The following is a 23,493-nucleotide window of genomic DNA, read 5'->3' on the forward strand; positions in this document are numbered from 1 at the left end:
AGCGCCTCCTAAAATTCAGAATTTGTCCATATTACTTGGCGAAAAGTTTCTTCAAACTTAAAAATGGGCATCAAAAATTTGATTTTTCCTAGTCGGCCTCAATGTTCCAACTTTACAAACCTCTTTGGGCGCCCTCCCCTCCCCCATATCACTCAACGAGACGCCCCTGACCAGTGCTTATGGCTTAAGCGCCACTAGGTTTGAAATCCTGATGACGCCACTGTAAACGGATAATATTGGATAGTGTAATATCTGCCTAAACGCCAATTAATTTTATATTAAGGCGCTAAGTTTTCGAGCGCGGGGAGATTGGCAGCGACTCTACAAATGTTCATTCTCCCGAAGTAGAAAAAAAATACATACTTTAGGCAGAATAACTATTTTCATCGATTCTCCACCTTTATGGTCTGCCAGTATGCTCCTCCTTTTTAAAGTCAATCAAAACGAGCCGGTACCTCATTGGTTCCCTAAAACTGACGTCTTCCTACTAGATTGAAGCGCACGCCGGTGACGTTTTTCCTCCCCCCCCCTTCGTCACAGGGGGGGGGGGGGGGTAGATAGACCATCATGAACGTCACCCGCGTGTTTTTCAATGCCGTAGGAAGGCGTCAGTCTTAGAGAGCCAGTGAGAGACCACTCAGATCAGGCCAATTTGATTGACATTGCCTACGTGATTATGAAGGTTCTTGCAAGACTCCAGACCATGTGGGTACATTGTAACGACGCGCTCGACTTTGTATTTGGCTTCTGATCTGAACCTAATTAGAGGTGTGGGGTGGTGTGTTTGTTGCTCCTAGTTTTCATGTTATGAGTTTTACGAAGTGAGTGTGTAAATTATTGCGTCCTCATCTCACCTTTCTTATCTTCAATTCTGGAATTTATACTATTTAAAAGAACCCATCGTGACCAGACTTTCTATATTTCCTATATTTTCCTATATTTTTAATGCCTTCCTATAAATTCATATATTTTCACCTATTTTCTTATAATTTCACGGTCTTTTGAAAACGAAATAAGTTTTTTGTACGTGTCATAGGACATCTAGTTCTAACACTGCCACTTTCGAACAAAATCTTGGAAGGTACGGGCTTCGTAAATCCGCTAAGTGATCCAATAATGCAAGAAGGCAGTGTACAAAATATTATCAATATTCTAGGTGATTCGAGTCAAAGTATGCCGATATGCAATAATTACCGTATTATTTTTCCTATATTTTCCTATTTAGTGTCCTATATTTCCTAAAATTGGCCTATTTATATAGTTTCGTATATTTTCCAATAATCCGCCTATTTTCTTTCCTATATTTTCCTATAATTCGCCTATTTTATTTTCTATATGTTCCTATAATTCGCCAATTTTATTTCCTATATTTTCATATAATTCGCCTATATTTTATTTTTTATATTTTCCAATAATTCGCCTATTTTATTTCCTATATTTTCCTATAATCCGCCTTTTTTATTTTCTATATTTTCCAATAATTCGCCTATTTTATTTCCTATATTTTCCTATAATTCGCCTATATTTTATTTTTTATATTTTCCAATAATCCGCCTTTTTTATTTCCTATATTTTCCTATAATCCGCCTTTTTTATTTCCTATATTTTCCTATAATCCGCCTATTTTATTTTCTATATTTTCCAATAATTCGCCTTTTTTATTTCCTATATTTTCCTATAATCCGCCTTTTTTATTTCCTATATTTTCCTATAATCCGCCTATTTTATTTCCTATATTTTCCTATAATTCTCCTCTAAAATTCCTATTTTTCCTATAAAATTTTCCGTTCCCTGGTCACCCTTAGAACCCAAAATATCGTAAATAGACGTTTAAAGAAATTATTCGCGTGAAAATGTAATCCATCAATAGGAAGGATTTTAAAATTCAAAACGCGTGAATCTCGATAATATTTTTTCGTCGCACGTGAAATTATTCATCCTGATAATAAAATCAAATAACGCGGGCTTAGCAATATTTATCTGCATTTGCCTAATGCTTGTTTTCCACTGGCGCGCGCAACGACGCGTTTCTCAGCTTTGAAACGTTCAAACGTTTTTACGCGCGTAAAGAAAATAACATTATGACGCGCGCTAGTGGAAAACAAGCTTTAGACCTAGGAGCAACAAACACAACACCCCACACAAGGAGAACGCAACCCGTCAAAAGTCGTGGATTTTCTTGTGTACGTTTTTCATTGGCTAGACGCTTTAGCGCCTGCTGCCGTCGGAAGGTGAAACTTCGGAAATTGTCTTCCCCCCCCCCCCCACCCGTAAAACGTTCAGCGTAAAGGCTCGTGACGCTCGTCCAATGAAATTCGTACACAACCCTTCGTTAGCGTGTTTAAAGGCTAGCTGCGTTCTCCTTGTGTTTGTTGCTCCTAGCTTAGACAATAAGGCTATCCCTTCCGAACCAACGCACGCCTATTTATACAATGTAAGCGTTGAAATTTTTCAAATAATGTTCTTTTAAGATCCATAAAATTAGCGAATAAGTAGATTAGTCCATTAGAAAAGGGATAATAAAGCTAAACCCTAAACAAACTTAAAGAAAATTCAAAACTTACTAATAGCTCGTACCGGTAGGTCTTCGAGCAAACAAAAAGACGCGAAACTCGGACCAAATAGATCTTCGAGTGAAAAACTAAATTAAATTAAATAAAATAGCCAGAAATTCCAACGGTAGACCGGTTTCGTCCTATTTGGGACTCGTCAGTACCGTGCGGGAAATCTGGCTCGCGACTATAGCACCGAATAGAGAAACTAAGCCTAAATATTAAAAATTTCAAAACGAGTTGCGTAGCAACGGAAAGCCGAATAGGGGGAGAGTGGTGGAGATTATTAAATACGTAATGTTAAGATAAAAGGAACCACGGCTATAGACTGCATTGTAAAGGATGATAAAATTAGCGAATAAGTAGATTAGTCCATTATGAAAAGGGATAATAAAGCTAAACCCTAAACAAATCGGTACGAGCTATGTAAGTTTTTAAATTTTCTTCAAATTTGTTTAGGGTTTAGCTTTATTATCCCTTTTCATAATGGAATAATCTACTTATTCGCTAATTTTATCATCCTTTACAATGCAGTCCATAGCCGTGGCTCCTTTTAACTTAACTTCTTTTAAGATCTATTACATCCCGAATTTGGTTATAAAGCAACAGTTTCCAACGCTATATGTTTGTGGATCTTGACTATTGAAAATTTGTCGTTGCTAAGGAAACGGGATCCAGACACGATATATAGTCTAATGGTCAGGATTGTCAAACTAAAATTCCATAAATAAATTGTAGAAATTTTGCGTGCACGGGTCTTTGTAATAACGTAGGCAACTCCTAACAATTACTAGCTTCTTCAGTTCATATAGAGCCACGTAGCGGTCAACACCAGAAGTTCATAAACTGCTGGGTTTTCGGCTCCTAATCGAAGGTTTTGCTATTATAAATCACGAAAGCGTCTGCTTAGCTGACGAAAATCACGAAAGCGTCTGCTTAGCTGACGAAAATCACGAAAGCGTCTGCTTAGCTGACGAAAATCACGAAAGCGTCTACTTAGCTGACGAAAATCACGAAAGCGTCTGCTTAGCTGACGAAAATCACGAAAGCGTCTGCTTAGCTGAGGAAAATCACGAAAGCGTCTGCTTAGCTGACGAAAATCACGAAAGCGTCTACTTAGCTGACGAAAATCACGAAAGCGTCTGCTTAGCTGACGAAAATCACGAAAGCGTCTGCTTAGCTGACGAAAATCACGAAAGCGTCTGCTTAGCTGACGAAAATCACGAAAGCGTCTGCTTAGCTGACGAAAATCACGAAAGCGTCTGCTTAGCTGACGAAAATCACGAAAGCGTCTACTTAGCTGACGAAAATCACGAAAGCGTCTGCTTAGCTGACGAAAATCACGAAAGCGTCTACTTAGCTGACGAAAATCACGAAAGCGTCTGCTTAGCTGACGAAAATCACGAAAGCGTCTGCTTAGCTGAGGAAAATCACGAAAGCGTCTGCTTAGCTGACGAAAATCACGAAAGCGTCTACTTAGCTGACGAAAATCACGAAAGCTTCTGCTTAGCTGACGAAAATCACGAAAGCGTCTGCTTAGCTGACGAAAATCACGAAAGCGTCTGCTTAGCTGACGAAAATCACGAAAGCGTCTGCTTAGCTGACGAAAATCACGAAAGCGTCTGCTTAGCTGACGAAAATCACGAAAGCGTCTGCTTAGCTGACGAAAATCACGAAAGCGTCTACTTAGCTGACGAAAATCACGAAAGCGTCTGCTTAGCTGACGAAAATCACGAAAGCGTCTACTTAGCTGACGAAAATCACGAAAGCGTCTGCTTAGCTGACGAAAATCACGAAAGCGTCTGCTTAGCTGACGAAAATCACGAAAGCGTCTGCTTAGCTGACGAAAATCACGAAAGCGTCTGCTTAGCTGACGAAAATCACGAAAGCGTCTACTTAGCTGACGAAAATCACGAAAGCGTCTGCTTAGCTGACGAAAATCACGAAAGCGTCTACTTAGCTGACGAAAATCACGAAAGCGTCTGCTTAGCTGACGAAAATCACGAAAGCGTCTGCTTAGCTGACGAAAATCACGAAAGCGTCTGCTTAGCTGACGAAAATCACGAAAGCGTCTACTTAGCTGACGAAAATCACGAAAGCGTCTGCTTAGCTGACGAAAATCACGAAAGCGTCTACTTAGCTGACGAAAATCACGAAAGCGTCTGCTTAGCTGACGAAAATCACGAAAGCGTCTGCTTAGCTGACGAAAATCACGAAAGCGTCTGCTTAGCTGACGAAAATCACGAAAGCGTCTACTTAGCTGACGAAAATCACGAAAGCGTCTGCTTAGCTGACGAAAATCACGAAAGCGTCTACTTAGCTGACGAAAATCACGAAAGCGTCTGCTTAGCTGACGAAAATCACGAAAGCGTCTGCTTAGCTGACGAAAATCACGAAAGCGTCTGCTTAGCTGACGAAAATCACGAAAGCGTCTACTTAGCTGACGAAAATCACGAAAGCGTCTGCTTAGCTGACGAAAATCACGAAAGCGTCTACTTAGCTGACGAAAATCACGAAAGCGTCTGCTTAGCTGACGAAAATCACGAAAGCGTCTACTTAGCTGACGAAAATCACGAAAGCGTCTGCTTAGCTGACGAAAATCACGAAAGCGTCTACTTAGCTGACGAAAATCACGAAAGCGTCTGCTTAGCTGACGAAAATCACGAAAGCGTCTACTTAGCTGACGAAAATCACGAAAGCGTCTGCTTAGCTGACGAAAATCACGAAAGCGTCTACTTAGCTGACGAAAATCACGAAAGCGTCTGCTTAGCTGACGAAAATCACGAAAGCGTCTACTTAGCTGACGAAAATCACGAAAGCGTCTGCTTAGCTGACGAAAATCACGAAAGCGTCTGCTTAGCTGACGAAAATCACGAAAGCGTCTGCTTAGCTGACGAAAATCACGAAAGCGTCTGCTTAGCTGACGAAAATCACGAAAGCGTCTACTTAGCTGACGAAAATCACGAAAGCGTCTGCTTAGCTGACGAAAATCACGAAAGCGTCTACTTAGCTGACGAAAATCACGAAAGCGTCTGCTTAGCTGACGAAAATCACGAAAGCGTCTGCTTAGCTGACGAAAATCACGAAAGCGTCTGCTTAGCTGACGAAAATCACGAAAGCGTCTACTTAGCTGACGAAAATCACGAAAGCGTCTGCTTAGCTGACGAAAATCACGAAAGCGTCTACTTAGCTGACGAAAATCACGAAAGCGTCTACTTAGCTGACGAAAATCACGAAAGCGTCTGCTTAGCTGAGGAAAATCACGAAAGCGTCTGCTTAGCTGACGAAAATCACGAAAGCGTCTACTTAGCTGACGAAAATCACGAAAGCGTCTGCTTAGCTGATGAAAATCACGAAAGCGTCTACTTAGCTGACGAAAATCACGAAAGCGTCTGCTTAGCTGACGAAAATCACGAAAGCGTCTACTTAGCTGACGAAAATCACGAAAGCGTCTGCTTAGCTGACGAAAATCACGAAAGCGTCTACTTAGCTGACGAAAATCACGAAAGCGTCCACGTAGAAGACGAAAATCTATCAGTTTGTTAGCTTCTGGCGTTGGCCGCTACGTGTCTCTATGTAAACTAAAAAAGGATAATTATTTCGACTAGCTGCCGCACTTGTGGAAGGTAATTATATACCTATGCTTTTGCATACAATCTGAGTCTGAACACATTCCCGAGCGCGGGCTTAACCTCTTTATCGAGATGTCATGGTGAGATGGCGCCACTTGACTGTAGAGTCGAGATAGTATTAACAAGAGCCCGCATCCCATTTTTCCTTTTGTGCGCTAAAGTAAACAATTTTATTTATTCTGTAAATTTAAAGAAAATGGCAAAGTACGCGAACAATGCGCCTTTTTCAGTCGTCTTTAAATGGGGGCGGCCATTACCGTTATTTCTTATCGAATCTGAAGAGAACGTAGCGCTAATGACTGCTCCCACTTTCGTTATAAATTTATTTTTGATTTGGAAAAATGTGCCTTATCTGCGTCTTCCATTTTTATTTGCTGTTCGAAAAAACTTAATATTTTATTTTATTTGTCCGTACCAAGAATGTGTTTATTTTGGCCAAGAATGCAACCAAGTGGACAGAGAATATGTAGCCTTACTGACTGAAATGAGGAAAGATTACGTGAGGAGGCGTGGTTTTCAACGGCCATTCGTTTTGCCATGGCGGACAAAAATATTTTTCACAACAATTTTTAAACTTTTTCTACGTAAAATAGCATGGGAAAAATCACGGTTTGTAAACCCTCACTAATTTACCGAAATTTTATCAATTTTACCAATTGTTTGGCCAAAATTTTAATTTTTTTATTTTTTGAAAATGGTAAACCGTGATTTTCCCACGCGTTTTTAAGTAGAGAAAGTTTAAATTTGATTTGTGAAAAACATTTTTGGTTGCCATGGCAAAACGAATGTCCATTGTAAACTTCTCCCTTTAGGAGCTTCCAAAGTACACGAAGGTCTACGCAACCCCCGCAGTAGCGGCGCTAAGGGTGGGCTGAAGTGGGCTTTAGCCCCCCTGCATTTCTGAGAAGGGCCACATATTTATATTAAAAGGGCCACATATTTATAATTAAGAGGCCACATATTGAATTTATGAATTTTCTGTATCTCTAGATGCACATGTCCCCTTCAGGTCGGATACAAGGTCCTAGGGGGTCCAGTAAACGCGACGAGAGCCGCACCAAGAAAACGACCTTGCTCTTCTCGCTTCCTGGAAAAATTATAAGGGGTCACTAAATTTGTAAAATGGAGTGTAGCTACACTCCATGGTTGTTAGGGCCACAAAATTCTTAGGGGCCACAAAATAATTAGCCCACCTGTGAAAAAACCTTAGCGCCGCTACTGAACCCCAGAGTTTGAACAAAATCGCGGAGAAACACCTCGGGATGTCTCCTTGTTAGTCATTCTCTCGAAGTAGAAATAAATATATTCTTGGCCGAAGTATCAATAAATACTTAAATTTAATTTGACAGACGGCAAAATCTTCTTTCGGGGGAAAACTGTTGACCGCGTTTTTTTCAACTTAGGAGATCTGGAATATAATAGAGATAGGGCACGTCTACGTAATAAGTTTTGGGCCCGGGTTTCAACCTTGAAGCGAAATCAGGAGCACTTTGAAGGTTTCCCGGCGCGGTAAAGGCGAAAAACAAAACCGGTAGACGCGCGCTGTCCCCAAGGTTTCATCTTCGCCTCCAGTTTTTTAAGCGCTCTGTCTATCCTTGGGTGCTGGACTAAATCTTGACCGCTATAGGGCTTCTACGTGACGTAATTCGGTGGTCAGTTACGATTTTAACGCCCTTTATTATTGGTATTTAAGTAGCTTGTATGATATATCAATTGATTAAGTACAAATAATTATAAAACTTAAAGATATATTTAATGGTCAATGATTACATGGCAGCGGCCTCGACAACCTATTATAACTGAAACCATAAGTGTATAATACTGATAAATAAGTGTGACACTTCCAATTCTTCACTTGCAAAAGTTGTACTAAGAGTTATTCATAAGACATCAGACTGCATTACGGGCTTTGTCGCCGTTTTGCGTCCGCTTGCTCACGCGTCACACGTAGCCTTTGACAGCGCCTCGCTAGGGGGAGATTTTATTATTGTGATGACGTCACTCCGTTACTAGCTCTCAGTAAAATATTCCCCCAAGTGACAAACTTACGCTAAAACTAAAACTTTTTTCCAAAACTAAGAGACGTCTGCTACAAATAAAACAGGGCAGATAATAAGATATTTATGATTCTGGTTTTTAGAACCTTACAGCTTGCTTTCTTCCTCGCGTAATAATTATTTTTTCAAACCGTATGCGTTTCAAACTCAATAAAAAAAGTATTAAGAAAATATTAGCATCTGTTTATCTGCCCCCGAGGGCGCTGTTAACAAATCATCGTAAAATCCCCCTCCTGCACGCGGGTGGACGGATGGGGTCAATTAACCTCTTAAAGTTGAATAACCCTGGTTATAGCTTAGGACAGGGAAGGTTTTTGACGCGAGGCGCTGACAAGTCCGAAAGTCCGTAGGCTGGACAAGGCTTTTAGACAAGATGGCGGCGCCCACTGTAAATCACATTTAACCCCTATATATCGTTCAAATGTATAGAAACATTTCGGCAAACGAACTTGATATCCCGAGGGGTCGGACATTTACCAAAATCCCGTAAACTTTGTCCAAAATCTCTCTCTATGGTAAATTAACATTGAAATCCCAAAATCACTTCAAAAAGTAATGATAAAATCTCCAAAATCTCTACGAAATCCCGAAATCCCGTACAAAATAATGGCAAGTGTCCGACCCCTCGTGATATCCAATTATCCCACTCTTTGTTTACTGTTCATAATATATTCATTTGTGCGCGTACCCCATTAATCCTGTACCTCATATACAGGCCCCTGCCGGTAAAGGTTTAAAAGGAAGGCTTAAATTGGACTGCACGTATTTCAACGTTTCGAATGACTTCATATAGAACTCACGGACACCGGTGGATGGAAAATATCAATTTCCTTGTGGTACAGTTCTTTGTATATATTTCTGTCCATAAAAACACAATATATTACTTTATTTCCTAGCTGTGACTCGGGCGTCCGCTACTTTTATTACCAAGGTTTCCCACAGATGGCGACATTGTATTGTCAAAAAAACAAAACGGAAGAAAATAAACAGATATCGTTTCCACGCTAGACTCGGCTTCCATTTAAGCTTTGGCTCGAATAAAAGGACACTTAACTAAATTTTTTACCTATCTATCTAAATACACGAAATTATGGCCAACTAGACCGACCAATACATTTAAAAATACGCGTCTAGTTCGAAGTTATTTGAGCCCCTCCCTTTTGCGGCTATTTAGCAATGGAGCTTTAGACATTCCAAGTGTAATTTCCCGGTTAAATAAATCGATTTTTTGTATTTAGGAAATCCCGAGGGGTCGGACATTCAAAGAAATCCCGTACACTTTACAAAAAATCCAAAATCTAGCCTGCGGATTTCTTCAAAATCTAGAAACCCGGCAAGAAATCCAGAAATCCGAGGGGAAATCGAAAAATTACGAAACCGTGAAATCCATCGAGAAATCCGTAAATCCGACGAGATAATCAGCTAGGCTAACACCCTTGGCACCACCTTAGGCCCAAGTCATCATGCGACTCTTAAAGCCATTAATTCAGGTGGCCGGGTTACAACGCGTAGGAGGGTGGTGGCAAGCCCCGCGAGCCAAAAGCTATCTACACTCACTATTACCGTTAAGAAATCCGAAATCCTACAAGAAATCTTCAGTGGCGTAGCGTGTATTTCTTCCACCCGGGGCAAACCCTAAATTTGCCGCCCCCCTATTTTCGCAACTTAGAAAAAAATCGGTGAAAATTCTGTGATACTCTGTTGCTCTGTTGATTGCAAAAGGATTCAAGTCGTTTAAAAATTAAACGTGTTTTTGGCAACGCGAACTCTTTAATGCAATGGTCAATAATAATTTGTACCTCTTGTTCGATTCCCAAGAAACCCAGATTTGCTAATCTCAACGTGCACATCGTAGACCTTAAATAATTTCTCATCACTTTTCCGATCCACGATCTCGGCCAGCCGCCTTCGTTTAAATTTTCCAGGCCTCTGGCCGCGCCCCCTACATCTGAGCCACCCGGAGCTATGGCCCCCTTTTCCCCTCCCACGCTACGCCACTGGAAATCTTGAAATCCAACAAGAAATCTTGAAATCTAACGAGAAATCTTGAAATCCAACGAGAAATCTTGAAATCCAACGAGAAATTTTGAAATCCAACGAGAAATCTTGAAATCCAACGAGAAATCTTGAAATCCAACGAGATATCTTGAAATCCAACGAGATATCTTGAAATCCAACAAAAAATCTTGAAATCCAACAAGAAATCTTGAAATCCAACGAGATATCTTGAAATCTAACGAGAAATCTTGAAATCCAACGAGAAATTTTGAAATCCAACAAGAAATCTTGAAATCCAACAAGAAATCTTGAAATCCAACAAGATATCTTGAAATCCAACAAGAAATCTTGAAATCCAACAATAAATCTTGAAATCCAACAAGATATTTTGAAATCCAACAAGATATCTTGAAATCCAACAAGAAATCTTGAAATCCAACAAGAAATCTTGAAATCCAACAAGAAATCTTGAAATCCAGCGTGAAATCCGGGTTTTTAAACCCCGTACACATTTTTGGTGAATGTCCGATCCTTCGGGAAATTCTGCGTTGATAAACGAGTTCGAAAATAATACAAGGGCGCATCCATGTTTAGTTCCCCCCCCCTTAAGCGCCTTCTCCATTTCTTCCGCGGGGGGGGGGGGGACAAGAGTGTATGTAACTACAGTTTTAATGTTCTATTTAAGAACTAAGAAGTGGAGCGATCGAAGGAACACATCCATTACATCGGCGTAATTAAATGCCCGTCCGTTTACTCGGACAATAAAAATGTCGTCAAAGTGAACAAACGATCGTTCGGAAACAGGCGCCCACCTTTCAGGTTATTTGAACATTAGCCCATTGTGGACATTTTGAGACGGTCACGAAAGAAGACGCTAACTTTACCCGATCGCTTCCATTGTCGACTGATAGTTTTCAGCAATAGATGTCGCTGTGGGTAGCGTTCTACCGTTCCGCGAAATGTCGGCAAAAGGCCTAGCGTCTCGCGCCATGGGGGATGTCCAGATGTTGGCGACGTATGAATTCCGTGCAGCCCTGATTGGGAACCCCGGCGCGTCTACCCTTTGTCGTCGCTATAATCAAAATATGGTCGAGTCCACCTTTGTATTGAGACCCGCTATGATACCTATACGGAGACATATTCAATAATTATCGTCCTCTCAATACCTAGCTCATTCATTGTAGCTGCTGCGATGGGCACTGTTGTTCAAGTTGCGCTCATTTCGCGTCATATCAGCTCACGTTCGCGAATTTTTGATGATAAATTTCCGGAAATTTCCGCTTCTCTCTTTTCGTTCATTTTTGAAATAAGAAATTGCCGCTCCTCTCTTTTCGTTCATTTTTGAAATAAGAAAATGCCGCTCCTATCTTTTCGTTCATTTTTGAAATAAGAAAATGCTGCTCCTCTATTTTCGTTCATTTTTGAAATAAGAAATTGCCGCTCCTCTCTTTTCGTTCATTTTTGAAATAAGAAAATGCCGCTCCTCTCTTTTCGTTCATTTTTGAAATAAGAAAATGCCGCTCCTCTCTTTTCGTTCATTTTTTAAATAAGAAAATGCCGCTCCTATCTTTTCGTTCATTTTTGAAATAAGAAATTGCCGCTCCTCTCTTTTCGTTCATTATTGAAATAAGAAATTGCCGCTCCTCAGAAAAATGGAGTAAGCTCCTGATATTTTTGGCGCTAGAGGACACTATTTCTTCATCTTTCATTCCCCGTCGACCCAACCCCCTTCCACCTGGAATATAATTGACCCCCTATCATTTTTTCATAACGGCTCCTTACTTTTTACCCGTGGCTTATTTTATTTGAAAAATTTTAATATCTGACCAAAACTTTATGAATTTCTACTTAGGGATCATGGTCGAATTTTCCCCGGATGCGCAAAGGGGGAAACTTTTTTTAGGGGGATGAAGCTTACTTTTAGAGCGTAAGAGGGATTGGAAACGACTCCAAAAACATTTCAACATAGTCACTATCCCCGAGTATAAATAAATCCATTTCTTGATCTAACGTTATATAATAAATTTGAAGAGTGCAGACGGCCGACCTTATCTTATTTTGCTCATTTAAATTCGTCTGTAGAGGACTTTGAAATATTTGGAACGCGTTTCGGATGAAATTAACGAAAGGATATCGAATTAATTCGGTCGACAGTTTTCTTTTTGGAGAAAGGTTTTTTCCCCAAATTTATTCATCCAGCTTTTCGAACGGAGATAGCTTTGATTCCTATTTTCATTTAAAAAAATAAGAAATATTTTAATGGATTTTCTCCTATCTGCGCTAACTTATAGTGACACCCATTACCAGAAATAAGCATTAATAGTTTGCTACTAATGTGTACTTGTAATTTGCCAATTATAATTTTGGAACTTTAATAATAATAATCAGCTATAGTATAATAATTTACATATGAATTCAGTCAGTGCTGCATTATCCATAATTGTGACTAGGGTGAATCCTTGGGGCTAACCAAGAGCAGTTGTGTATGCGTCACAACGAGGAGGGGGATGTTGAGGGGCCCAAACAAGCTCGAAGTCTAGCGCCCTCTCCCGGAGAAAGAGGTGAGAAATTACTTGAGGAAGGGCGTGGTTTTTCTTCCGGAGAACACGAGATGAATAAAGTGCTGCCCAGACATTCATAGGTTAACCTATGAATAAGGAAATTTAGGTTTTTTTTAAATTAAAATCACCTATTTTTTCTTTGGTGAGAAATTTTATTATCCGCACCGTGACCCACTTGTTTAGTTAATTATTTTCTTACATGTATTAATTTCTTCTCCTCTTTCAGTTATATTTTATAATATCTTACAAATGTAATTTAATGAAAATCCTAATTACGTTTTTTTTTTGCTGGCTGCGCTACAGCGATTGTAGATGTCGTATGGGTTAAATTTAATTACAAATGAATTTCTGTAATTACTATCCAAGATTCTTTTCTTCTTAAATTTGATGCTGAAGAAGATATTCAATTTCCGTTATTATAGTTTGTTTCCTTATCCTGATAAAGGAAATAAATACGTGGATTTGTCATAAAGTCTTTTCATATTTGCATAACATTAATTAATAGTTAAGCCTTAATAAAAGTTTTAAATATATGCAAATATAACGAAGTTTTTATTGTAACCTAAAATATTTGCATAAGTCAATAATTACGTTTCATAAGTGTGTAAGTTGGGGGGTGCCCTCTCCATTTTGAAGGTCGAGATCGCCTTGTTTAAATTAGTTATTTTTACTATAAGATTTAAGTATATTTTCGAGGTAATCATTTTGAAGGTTGAGATAATTATTTTGAAGGTCAAGATAATTATTTTGAAGGTCAAGATAATTATTTTAAAGGTCAAGATAATTATTTTCAAGGTCAAGTTTGCCTTGTTTATATTAGTTATTTCTTATTACAATATTTTAATTTATTTTCGAGATAACATTTTGAAGATCAAGATCACCATTTTCAAGATCGAAATCGTCTTTTACTAAAAATAGTTATGTGAGAAGTGACGTAGACTTGACGTCATTCCCGTATAGATGAGCTCCTCTAGCGATAAAAATACGTAACTTAAAAACTAATTAATACGAGTCGGTCCTACGTCTCGATATAACACGGGTGACTACGCGTAGCAACGGTTGCCAATTTTCATTGCTCCAAAATCCGCTGGTATTTTTTCAACCAAAAGACCTAATTTAAAATAAATTAAAACTTTTTTTTTTAAATTGTGCCAAACTGTTCTATTTAAAACCTTTAAAAACTGTCAAAGTTTTTGGTACGTTTTATAAACAGTTTTTTTGTACGTTACATAAACAGATATTTTGTACGTTTCTAAAACAGATTTTTTGTACGTTTCATAAACAGTTTGTTTTGTACTTTTGATAAACAGATTTTTGGTACGTTTCATAAACAGATTTTTGATACGTTACATAAACAGATTTTTTGTACGTTTCATAAACAGATTTTTGGTACGTTTCATAAACAGTTTGTTTTGTACTTTTCATAAACAGATTTTTGGTACGTTTCATAAACAGATTTTTGGTACGTTACATAAACAGATTTTTTGTACGTTTCATAAACAGATTTTTGGTACGTTTCATAAACAGTTTGTTTTGTACTTTTCATAAACAGATTTTTGGTACGTTTCACAAACAGTTTGTTTTGTACACTACAGAAACAGATTTTTTGTACGTTTCATAAACAGATTTTTGGTACGTTTCATAAATTGTTTGTTTTGTACTTTTCATAAACAGATTTTTGGTACGTTTCACAAACAGTTTGTTTTGTACTTTTCATAAACAGATTTTTGGTACGTTACATAAACAGATTTTTTGTACGTTTCATAAACAGATTTTTGGTACGTTTCATAAATTGTTTGTTTTGTACTTTTCATAAACAGATTTTTGGTACGTTTCACAAACAGTTTGTTTTGTACGTTACAGAAACAGATTTTTTGTACGTTTCATAAACAGATTATTTGTACGTTTCATAAACAGATTTTTTGTACGTTTCATATAAACCGATTTTTGGTACGTTTCATAAACAGTATTTACGTAACTAGCGCCAATCACCCCTCGCTTCTGTTGAAATTGCTGGATCCACCATAAATATTGTTAGAGCTAGGAGCAACAAACACGAGGAGAACGCAGCTAGCCTTTAAACACGCTAACGCAGGGTTGTGTACAAATTTCATTGGACGAACCTTTACGCTGAACGTTTTACGGGCGCGCGGGTGGCGGGAAAGACAATTTCCGAATTTTCCCATTCCGACGGCAGCAGGCGCTAAAACGTCTAACCAATGAAAACTGTACGCAAGAAAATGCACGACTTTCGACGGGTTGCGTTTTCCTTGTGTGGGGTGCTGTGTTTGTTGCTCCTAGGTTAGAGCATGATGAGGATTGGGACCAACGCTATAAAATGTCGTCAATAGAATAGAAAGTATTAATAATGGCAACTTTCACAAATGCAAAATTTTCGAAATTTATAGCTTCTTCTAAATATACTTTTGAAAAATGCTGAAACCATAATTTTTTATAACCAGTTCTTTTTATAATATTAATTAATTAGTAAAAATACATTATACCAAACAAAACTACGAAATATTTCATAAATATAAATTATTCAGTTATAAATTTAATTATATAAATATTATAAAATATAACGTATTTATAAATAATAATATGATTATAATTATTAAATTATTAATACTTACGAAAAATGTCTCGTGTTGCGCTCTACACCTAAAATCAAGATGGAGCCTGAAATAGGGCGGAGCGTCGGTATAACAACATATTACCGAAGCTACAAGCTACAGTCCCATTTCTTCCTGGCGTAAATCGGTTCTTGGTTCTTGCTTATACAAAAATGAAGCAACTCGTGCAGTAATTCGCGCCCTTGAGCGCGTGCGAGAGCGGTACAAAATGTAGCGGTAATGAAAATTACCCAGGCTACCTCGGTGACTTACGTAAGTCGATGCTAGTACCGCGATACAAAACTAGAGGAGCAAGTAAAAACAACAATCACAGTTGTAGCTATAGTATGGGAAATTTAGGACGGATCTATAGTCAAGTAAGCGATATACAATTACAATATAATAGTAGTAATAATAATAATAATAATAATATTAATAATATAATTTAAAGCGCCTCGGGGGTATTTTTTCGACTGTAGCGGTTTTGGCTGCCGGTTGAAAAATCTCACCAAGGTCGCTGAATTACGATTAGTAGGGGTACAAGAGGAAAGAATGAAAATTTGAGAATGGAAAGAAATATTCGTTTTATTTTAGGCCGTCGCGTTAGCACTCCGGTCGTTAGAATAATTTTCCCAGTCGTCTGAATTCGCGATGTGAGATGTGCTACTATAGTTCTTGGTTTTTATTTTGCCTTTTTCTAGCAGCAGTCCAATTGGAATCCCACCATGAACTTGGTTGTCGATTCTACCATGGATAGCCACAAACGGAAACTCGCCGATATCAAGTAAGTGATGGACGCTGTCATTGACTCTTCGCTTACAAGGAGACTACCCGAGGTGTTACACACCGATTTTGTTGAAACTTGGGGGATTGGTAGACCTTCGTGTAACTTGAAAAGTCCTAAAGGGATTTTATTCAATAGGCAACGGTTTTGCCATGGCAACCAAAAATGTTTTTGACAACATAAAATTGAAATTTTCCCATTGACAATAACATGGTATTTTGACCCATTCCAAGTGAAAATTTTTTAAAAAATTGAAAACATTTTAAAATACCAAAATTATAAAAAATTGATAAAAATTGACGAAAAAAATCAAAATTTATCACATTTTCATCAATTTGAACCAAATGGGTGAAAATGAACCGATATGGCTAAAATTGGAAAAAATGTGAGAAAAAAATACAAACATTGAAAAAAATATCACAATTCAAAACTTGTCTTCCAACAATTCAAAAAGATTCTTTAGAGCTTCTTAGAGACTTTATGGGTCTTTATTGACTTGAGAAAGTTAAATGGAAATTCTAAGTAATTTTTCAAATTCAAGTTACATTATTGGTTTGTATTAAAATTGTAAGTAATTATTTAAAGATCTATAGATACTTTATGGGTCTTTATAAACTTTAGAATGTTCTATTGAAATTCTAAGTTATTCTTTTGTAATTCTATAGATACTTGATGGACTTAAAGTATATTACAGGAATTCTAAAGAATTCGTTAAGAGCTTTATTTACACTTTATGTGTCTCTATAGAGTTTAAAGTATTCTATAGAAATCTGTCTGAAGGGCCCCACCGGCGTTTGAAATTCGTCAGTTTCCCGCACGAATCACGGACATAGGTAAAGCTACGACACGTCGTCTGCTACGTGATTTTCTGGGTGAATTTTTCAAACACCGGTGGGGCCTTTAAGTTATTCTAAAGAGTGTAATTCGTCTACAGATATTTAAATGTATTCCTAAATAAAAACAAATACCTTTAGAGAAAGTCATTCTTAAGGGTTTCTAAAGATAATACCTTTAGATATTCTAAAGTAAATCCCTTGGAAAACTTTTGTAGGAAAAATGTCGTTAAAATGATATTGGTTTGCAGAGATACACTTGTTTTTTGTACAGTCTATTAAATTATGACGGAAAAGTCGTAAAACATTCAACACTTGAATTCTTAAATAGTTGATGAATCAAAATACGTCGAGTTTTGTACTTCTATACTAAATACATTTTACTTTATATATTTATAAGACCATAAGTAACATAACAAACGTAATATATAATAAGCTCCTTTTCAAATCTAAATATCTACGAAATCATAATATAAGAAACATAATAGCGTATAACTACGGTATAAGTATGACACTAGCCTGTATTTTTACTATGCCCTTTCTTCTCAGTCAGGCTAAAAAATATCGAAATAACACCACTTGATAGTGACTTTGGAATCTCCTTATTTGGTCAAAACGATATCTCAAATAATAAATAATTATTTTAGTTATTTAACAATTTAAAAATTAACTTGTACCAAAACTTATTGAACAGGAAGAACAGTTTATTTTTTAAAATAAAAAACGAAAGAAAAATTAAAATAAATAAAATAATTGTTGAACTTGAAATATTTTTCTAATTTGATATCTAAACAACACTCTACGCTAAATCTGAATTTGACTGTCCAATAGGAATCAAGGAACAAAGACACACTTATCAGATGAAAATCCGGCAGTTTATGAGCTTCTGGCGTTCCCCGCAACGTGGCTCTTTGAAAACTGAAAATCCTAATTAGAATTACCTCTTTCATCCATTCCCTTATAAGATATAAATCTGATTCTCGCGGTATTTTCATGGTTACCATTAAAATTTAAAAAAAAAACGTTTCAGTTTGTAACAGAGCGATCGCCTAAACAAACTGTTTGATCAGCTCCGATTCAACAATTATATTATATTTGCAAAGTAAGATAAATTTTACGGTTGAAATCGTTTCAATTTTCAATAGGCCTTGGTTGATTCGTCAAAAAGACTGGCAGTGGTTATTTTCCCGATATGGGTACATTTGTTCGAATTTCATTCGTCCGAACGGTGGTACAAATGTCCGAATGATCATTTGTCCCAATGCCGGAAAACAGGATCGTATGTCCGAAAACGTATTTCATTTGCCCGAAAAATTTATCACAACTTTGGTGGTGATTTAGTCGTTCAATTTAAGTTAACTTTACTGGCGAATTTCATTTGTTCGAATAATCGTTTGTCCGTTTTTTCGAACATTAGGAATTGGTTGTTTTTTTTTAATATTGTTAATATAAGAAAATAGTAACATTAACGTGAACCTAACCTAATTTAATTTAAAATATCCACAACACAAAAATCCAGACCAAAAAAAACAGCAATAAGAAATACTAATTTACCGACAGAATTCGGACAAGTGATGCTACCGATTCGGACGAATGAAACATTTTTTATTTCGTCGGCGAACATTTGTTCCACCGTTCGGACGATTGAAATTTGAACAAATGTACCTACCCCGTTTTCCCTGCTCCGTAACCAGACCAAAGACTACTAACGGAGAGTTATCAGTCCTTAGCCACGTTATGATTCATATTGTCACTGGCGAAAAAGACTATCATTAAAAAAAATAAAAATAAGAAGTGTTTAACTTATTTCTTGTTATGTTACTTATGTTATATTGTTTATTACGACGAAACTCGTCGAGATAGCGTTAAAATGTAACCTTGAATATACGAAATTAATACGATGCAAAAAGGCAATATATTTTATTACTTTCACTCTATTAGCGTGGATTATTACCTAAGACGATAAAATAAAATTTCCCTTGTCTGTTCATTCTTGTTTCTCTCTAAATATATTTGTATTGTTGATCTTCCGCAGCGACCTCAGCGACGACGAAGAATCTCTGAAACATCAGCGAGTTGACACCGACGGAATGAAAAAGTGAGTGTTTTCGTTCTGGCGAGAGAGAAGGCGATACGTCAGAGCCATCTTTTGGCGCGTTAATGAAATGCTGAGCCTTTTCTTCTTAGTAAGAATATACAGGGTGTTAACTAAAAAACGATACAGAGCCAATTACTCAAAATATGTTTTATGTAAGAATTTGAAATTTGCAGGTTACATAGAGGGTACAGGGGGACAAATGACAATGAAAATTTCAATGACCTTGAACCCGGTCTTCAAGGTCATTCAAATGTTATCTCGAGAACCATTAGGATTAGAAGAATGATTCCAATTAGAAATGTGTTCTACGTTTAATTTTAAGTATAAACAGCTTTGACCCGACCTAATTTGACCAATGGGAAGCCGATAAATGTTAGATAAAAACAATAAGGTCGTGTGTGGTATTCTAATCAAGACACGACATTTAAGAGTTAGTAATTTGTAACTTATGATGACCTTGAAACATTAGTTCAAGGTCATTCAAAATTTATCTCGAGAACCATTAGGATTAGGAGAATGGTTCCAATTAGAAAAATGCCCGCCAAAGTTTTTTAAGTCAATTTACCTTGCACCTGAGGTAAATAAACCAATAAAACTCCAAAATAAACGTTAATGTTTCAAGGTCATCATAAGTTACAAATTTCGAACTCCCCCACTCAGTTTAGAGTGTCACGACAATTTTCATCCATTAGATCTGGTAGTTTTCGATTTATAAGCTGTTAAATGTCGTGTCTTGATTAGAATACCACACACAACCTTATGGTTTTTGATCTAACATTTCTCGGCTTCCCATTGGTCAAATTAGATCGGGTCAAAACTGTTTGACTTAAAATTAAACGTAAAACACATTTCTAATTGGAACTATTCTTCTAATCCTAATGGTTCTCGAGATAAAATTTGAATGACCTTGAAGACCGGGTTCAAGGTCATTGAAATTTTCATTGTCATTGGTCCCCCTGCACCCTCTATGTAACCTGCAAATTTCAAATTCTTACATAAAACACATTTTGAGTAATTGGCTCTGTATCGTTTTTTAGTTAACACCCTGTATATACTTAGGGTAGAATGACTAGGTTGAGACTAACGTCACATATATATATGTTTGTCCGGTATAGAAATCTACAGTTTTCAACTTAGGTCGACCACATTTGGTATACTATCACATGGTACCCTGACTGTGGTTTTCGACGGTTACGGTCGGCAAATCAACTTTAATTAACTGAATTAGTTTAATAATTAGGTAGATCCGCTATATACAAGATACTACACTTTGATCTTAGCCAAAAGACCGAGTTTTTTAATTCTTTAGGCATACACACGAAAAAAGGTGAAATTATTGCAATTTTTTTAAAAGCCTTCTTCTATAGACATACCGGGTACCCCAGCTAGTTATATTTATAAACATAAATAAGTACATTATTCTTATTAGTATTAGTCCAGTTTAGTGCTCGGCAGTCGATTAATTTTTATCCATGAATAAAATAAGCTCGGCGATATTTAAATAATATTTATTTAAATAACCAATAGTTGAATAAAAATTGAAAAATGTTTAAATAATCGAAAGTGAATAAGCCTATTATTTAAATAAAACAAACAATTATTTAAATAAATGTCACTTTTATTCAAATAAATGCTTGGTTGCGTAAAAAAACTTAATTAAATAAGTTAAAATGATATTCTTTTTACCAACGTTTTTTAAATAAATCGGAAAATTTGTGGATAATGAAAAAACAATTCCGAGCACTAGTCCAGTTGCCACAATGGATTGCGGGCTGCTACCGCGCTGTGTGGGAATTTTTAGCGTGCTAATCAGTTCGTCATTACAGCGCTCATTTAGCACAATGTTGTTTTTTTTTAATTTTAAAAGCCGCCGCTTAAATTAACTGACATTAATTTTATGTAATGCTCAATACATAAATGAAGCCATTGGTAATCAGTGGCGGCGCTAGGGGGTAGGCCAGGTAGGCCACTGCCTACCTTAAAATTTTGAGGGGCCCCAAAATCACCCTATAAGGGGCCCCAAATTGATCTAGAAAGGGTCTCAAAATTGTCCCAAGAGATAAAATTATTTATAAATAACAATGACACAAATGTCGATAATGTATTTAGAAATTTTTGAGGTATCTCCTAGTAAATAAAACCAGTTCTGTTATATTTGGACTCGTTTTACTGTTGTTAGAACTTTTTTGTTCGTCATGTACATCACTACTTTATTTTATTGAAGTATTTCGTTGAGAAAAGGGGGGTCCCGGGTCGGGGGCCCATTTATTTGGTTTGCCTACCGTCGCGAAAATTCCTGGCGCCGCCACTGTTGGTAATTTAGAAAATAATTTTGATTTAAGACCGAAGAATCGAACGATTCAAAATTCCACAAACGTCCAGTTATTCTGACAAATTCCAATTTTTCACGTTATATTTCTTAGTGCAGTCTTATGGTTTTTTTTTTGTAAGGCGAAACAAAGAAGATTGGCCGATATTTGAAGTAGACTGGATGACTATCAAATTATTAAATAATAAAGAGTATGTTGCAAAATGATTTTCGGAATAGAAACTACAACTACTACTTTATATTTTTCTTTTGATCATGGGTTTTCCGAAAATGTAACTCAGTTGATGAAACACCCTAGTTAAGTTTATTTAATATTAAAATTAAATTTACGTGCAGCGCCTCGCTGAGGATTTTATTTTGAACGATAATTCTACCGCGCCTAGTTTGTGATGTCATTGAGTACGGTATTTTCGGAATTTTTCCCACTGCATCTGGTCGATTACATAGTTCCCACTATCCTACCAAGATCATTCTTGTAATTTGTAATATCCTTGGTAGATATGCCAATTTAGCGCGCGCTCTAAAGAATAAGCGTGAGCGCGTGTTTTTAAAACCATGTATGTACCCACGTACAAAATTCAGTAATAGAATCTCATGGTTCTATAGGAGGTTTTTGGATTCGGTCACGGAATCAGTAGCATCTTCATTTTGTATCCAAGCCTAAACTCTATGTTGGGGATGGTGCGAGGGGCAGGTCATGCACTTCCATTTTGGGTGCTACTTAATCATAGTAAAATGATTAAATCAGGGTAATCGTGATTAAATCAGGGTAATCAAGATTAAAAAATCTAATCACGATTTAAACGAGATTTAATCATTCTAATCATGATCTAATCTTTTTAATCAGGATTTAATCATTTAAACGAGATTTAATCATTCTAATCATGATCTAATCTTTTAAATTATATTTAATTATTTTAATTAGATTTAATCATTTTAATCACGATTTAATCAATATAATCTGTTGAATCGATAATTTATCATTAAAATCGAAACAAAAGTACGATTTAACCATACTAATCACGATATAATTTTTTTAATCAGGATTTAATCATTTTAATCAGATTTAATCATTTAATCATGATTAAATAAGATTTAAATATTCTAATCATGATTAAACGTGATTTAATCATTTAATCATGATTAAATCAGATTTAAATATTCTAATCATGATTAAACGTGATTTAATCAACTTAATCGTGATTAAATTGAATGTAATCAAAATAATCACGATTAAATCGGATTTAATCTTTTGAGGGGTGCGTCGTTAATCAACGAAGTGACCTGCCCCTCGGGATAGTGGCCATTGAGAAATAACGTATAGTCATTGACGACAATCACCACGCTAAAATTCAAATTGTTTTTGGGCGTTCTATTAATTATTTCTAATTATTTACAAAACGGAAAGCATCGAAACTTGATATTTGGTTATTTTAAAAGTACGCGATTCGTTTATTAACAAAATTGAGGCGCTAACGAATAATTTGCAACTTACTCTTTAAAATAGTAATTTGAACAAGGATCTCAGAACGGATTCTTAACGTAAGATCTTCAAAAACAATACACGCGCTTGTTTGGCCCCTGCTCTGGCGGCACTGCATTAACTGTCATAGTCTGAACTATAGGACTCCGCCGTTAGGAACATTGGGAGGTGTCTAATTGAGGTTGGTGTCGTTGAAGGCAAAACCACAGCGAAATCGAGAAGAGGAGGAGGGATAAGATGAACACGTACATCACGGAACTGTCGTCCATGGTACCAATGTGCAACGCCATGTCCCGGAAACTGGACAAACTGACCGTTCTCAGGATGGCCGTCCAACATATCAAGTCTCTTCGCGTCGGTTCCATCAATTCCTACACGGAAGGACACTACAAACCCTCCTTCTTGTCCGACGAAGAGTTGAAGCACCTCATTTTAGAGGTATTTACGTTTCTGAGTAGGCGCTTCGATAAAACCCGCTTTTGCCTGTTAGCCCCTCCCTCCTCTTTACTTCAATGGATGCCAGATCGAGAAAATGAAATTTCCCTTTCCGGGTT

At 36.9% G+C, this 23,493-nt stretch overlaps 1 protein-coding gene across 5 annotated transcripts in view; it reads left to right on the forward strand.

The window, feature by feature from the left end:
- The window catches only part of cyc (basic helix-loop-helix ARNT-like protein cyc), a 141,069-nt gene that overhangs the window by 92,768 nt on the left and 24,808 nt on the right, over positions 1–23,493 (forward strand). For 2 of the 5 annotated variants that reach the window (XM_090174148.1, XM_090174149.1), the window contains 3 exons: positions 16,114–16,196; positions 19,065–19,127; positions 23,137–23,377. In XM_090174148.1, coding sequence (XP_090030274.1) covers positions 16,114–16,196; positions 19,065–19,127; positions 23,137–23,377 — 387 coding nt within the window. Of the gene's footprint in view, positions 1–14,724; positions 15,686–16,113; positions 16,197–19,064; positions 19,128–23,136; positions 23,378–23,493 lie in introns of those variants that run through there. The other 3 variants (XM_090174151.1, XM_090174152.1, XM_090174150.1) reach the window with 3 other exon arrangements.

This window comes from Leiobunum rupestre, chromosome 4, assembly GCF_980474605.1.
Source record: "Leiobunum rupestre chromosome 4, qqLeiRupe1.1.hap1, whole genome shotgun sequence".
Classification (NCBI taxonomy): Eukaryota; Metazoa; Arthropoda; class Arachnida; order Opiliones; family Sclerosomatidae; genus Leiobunum; species Leiobunum rupestre.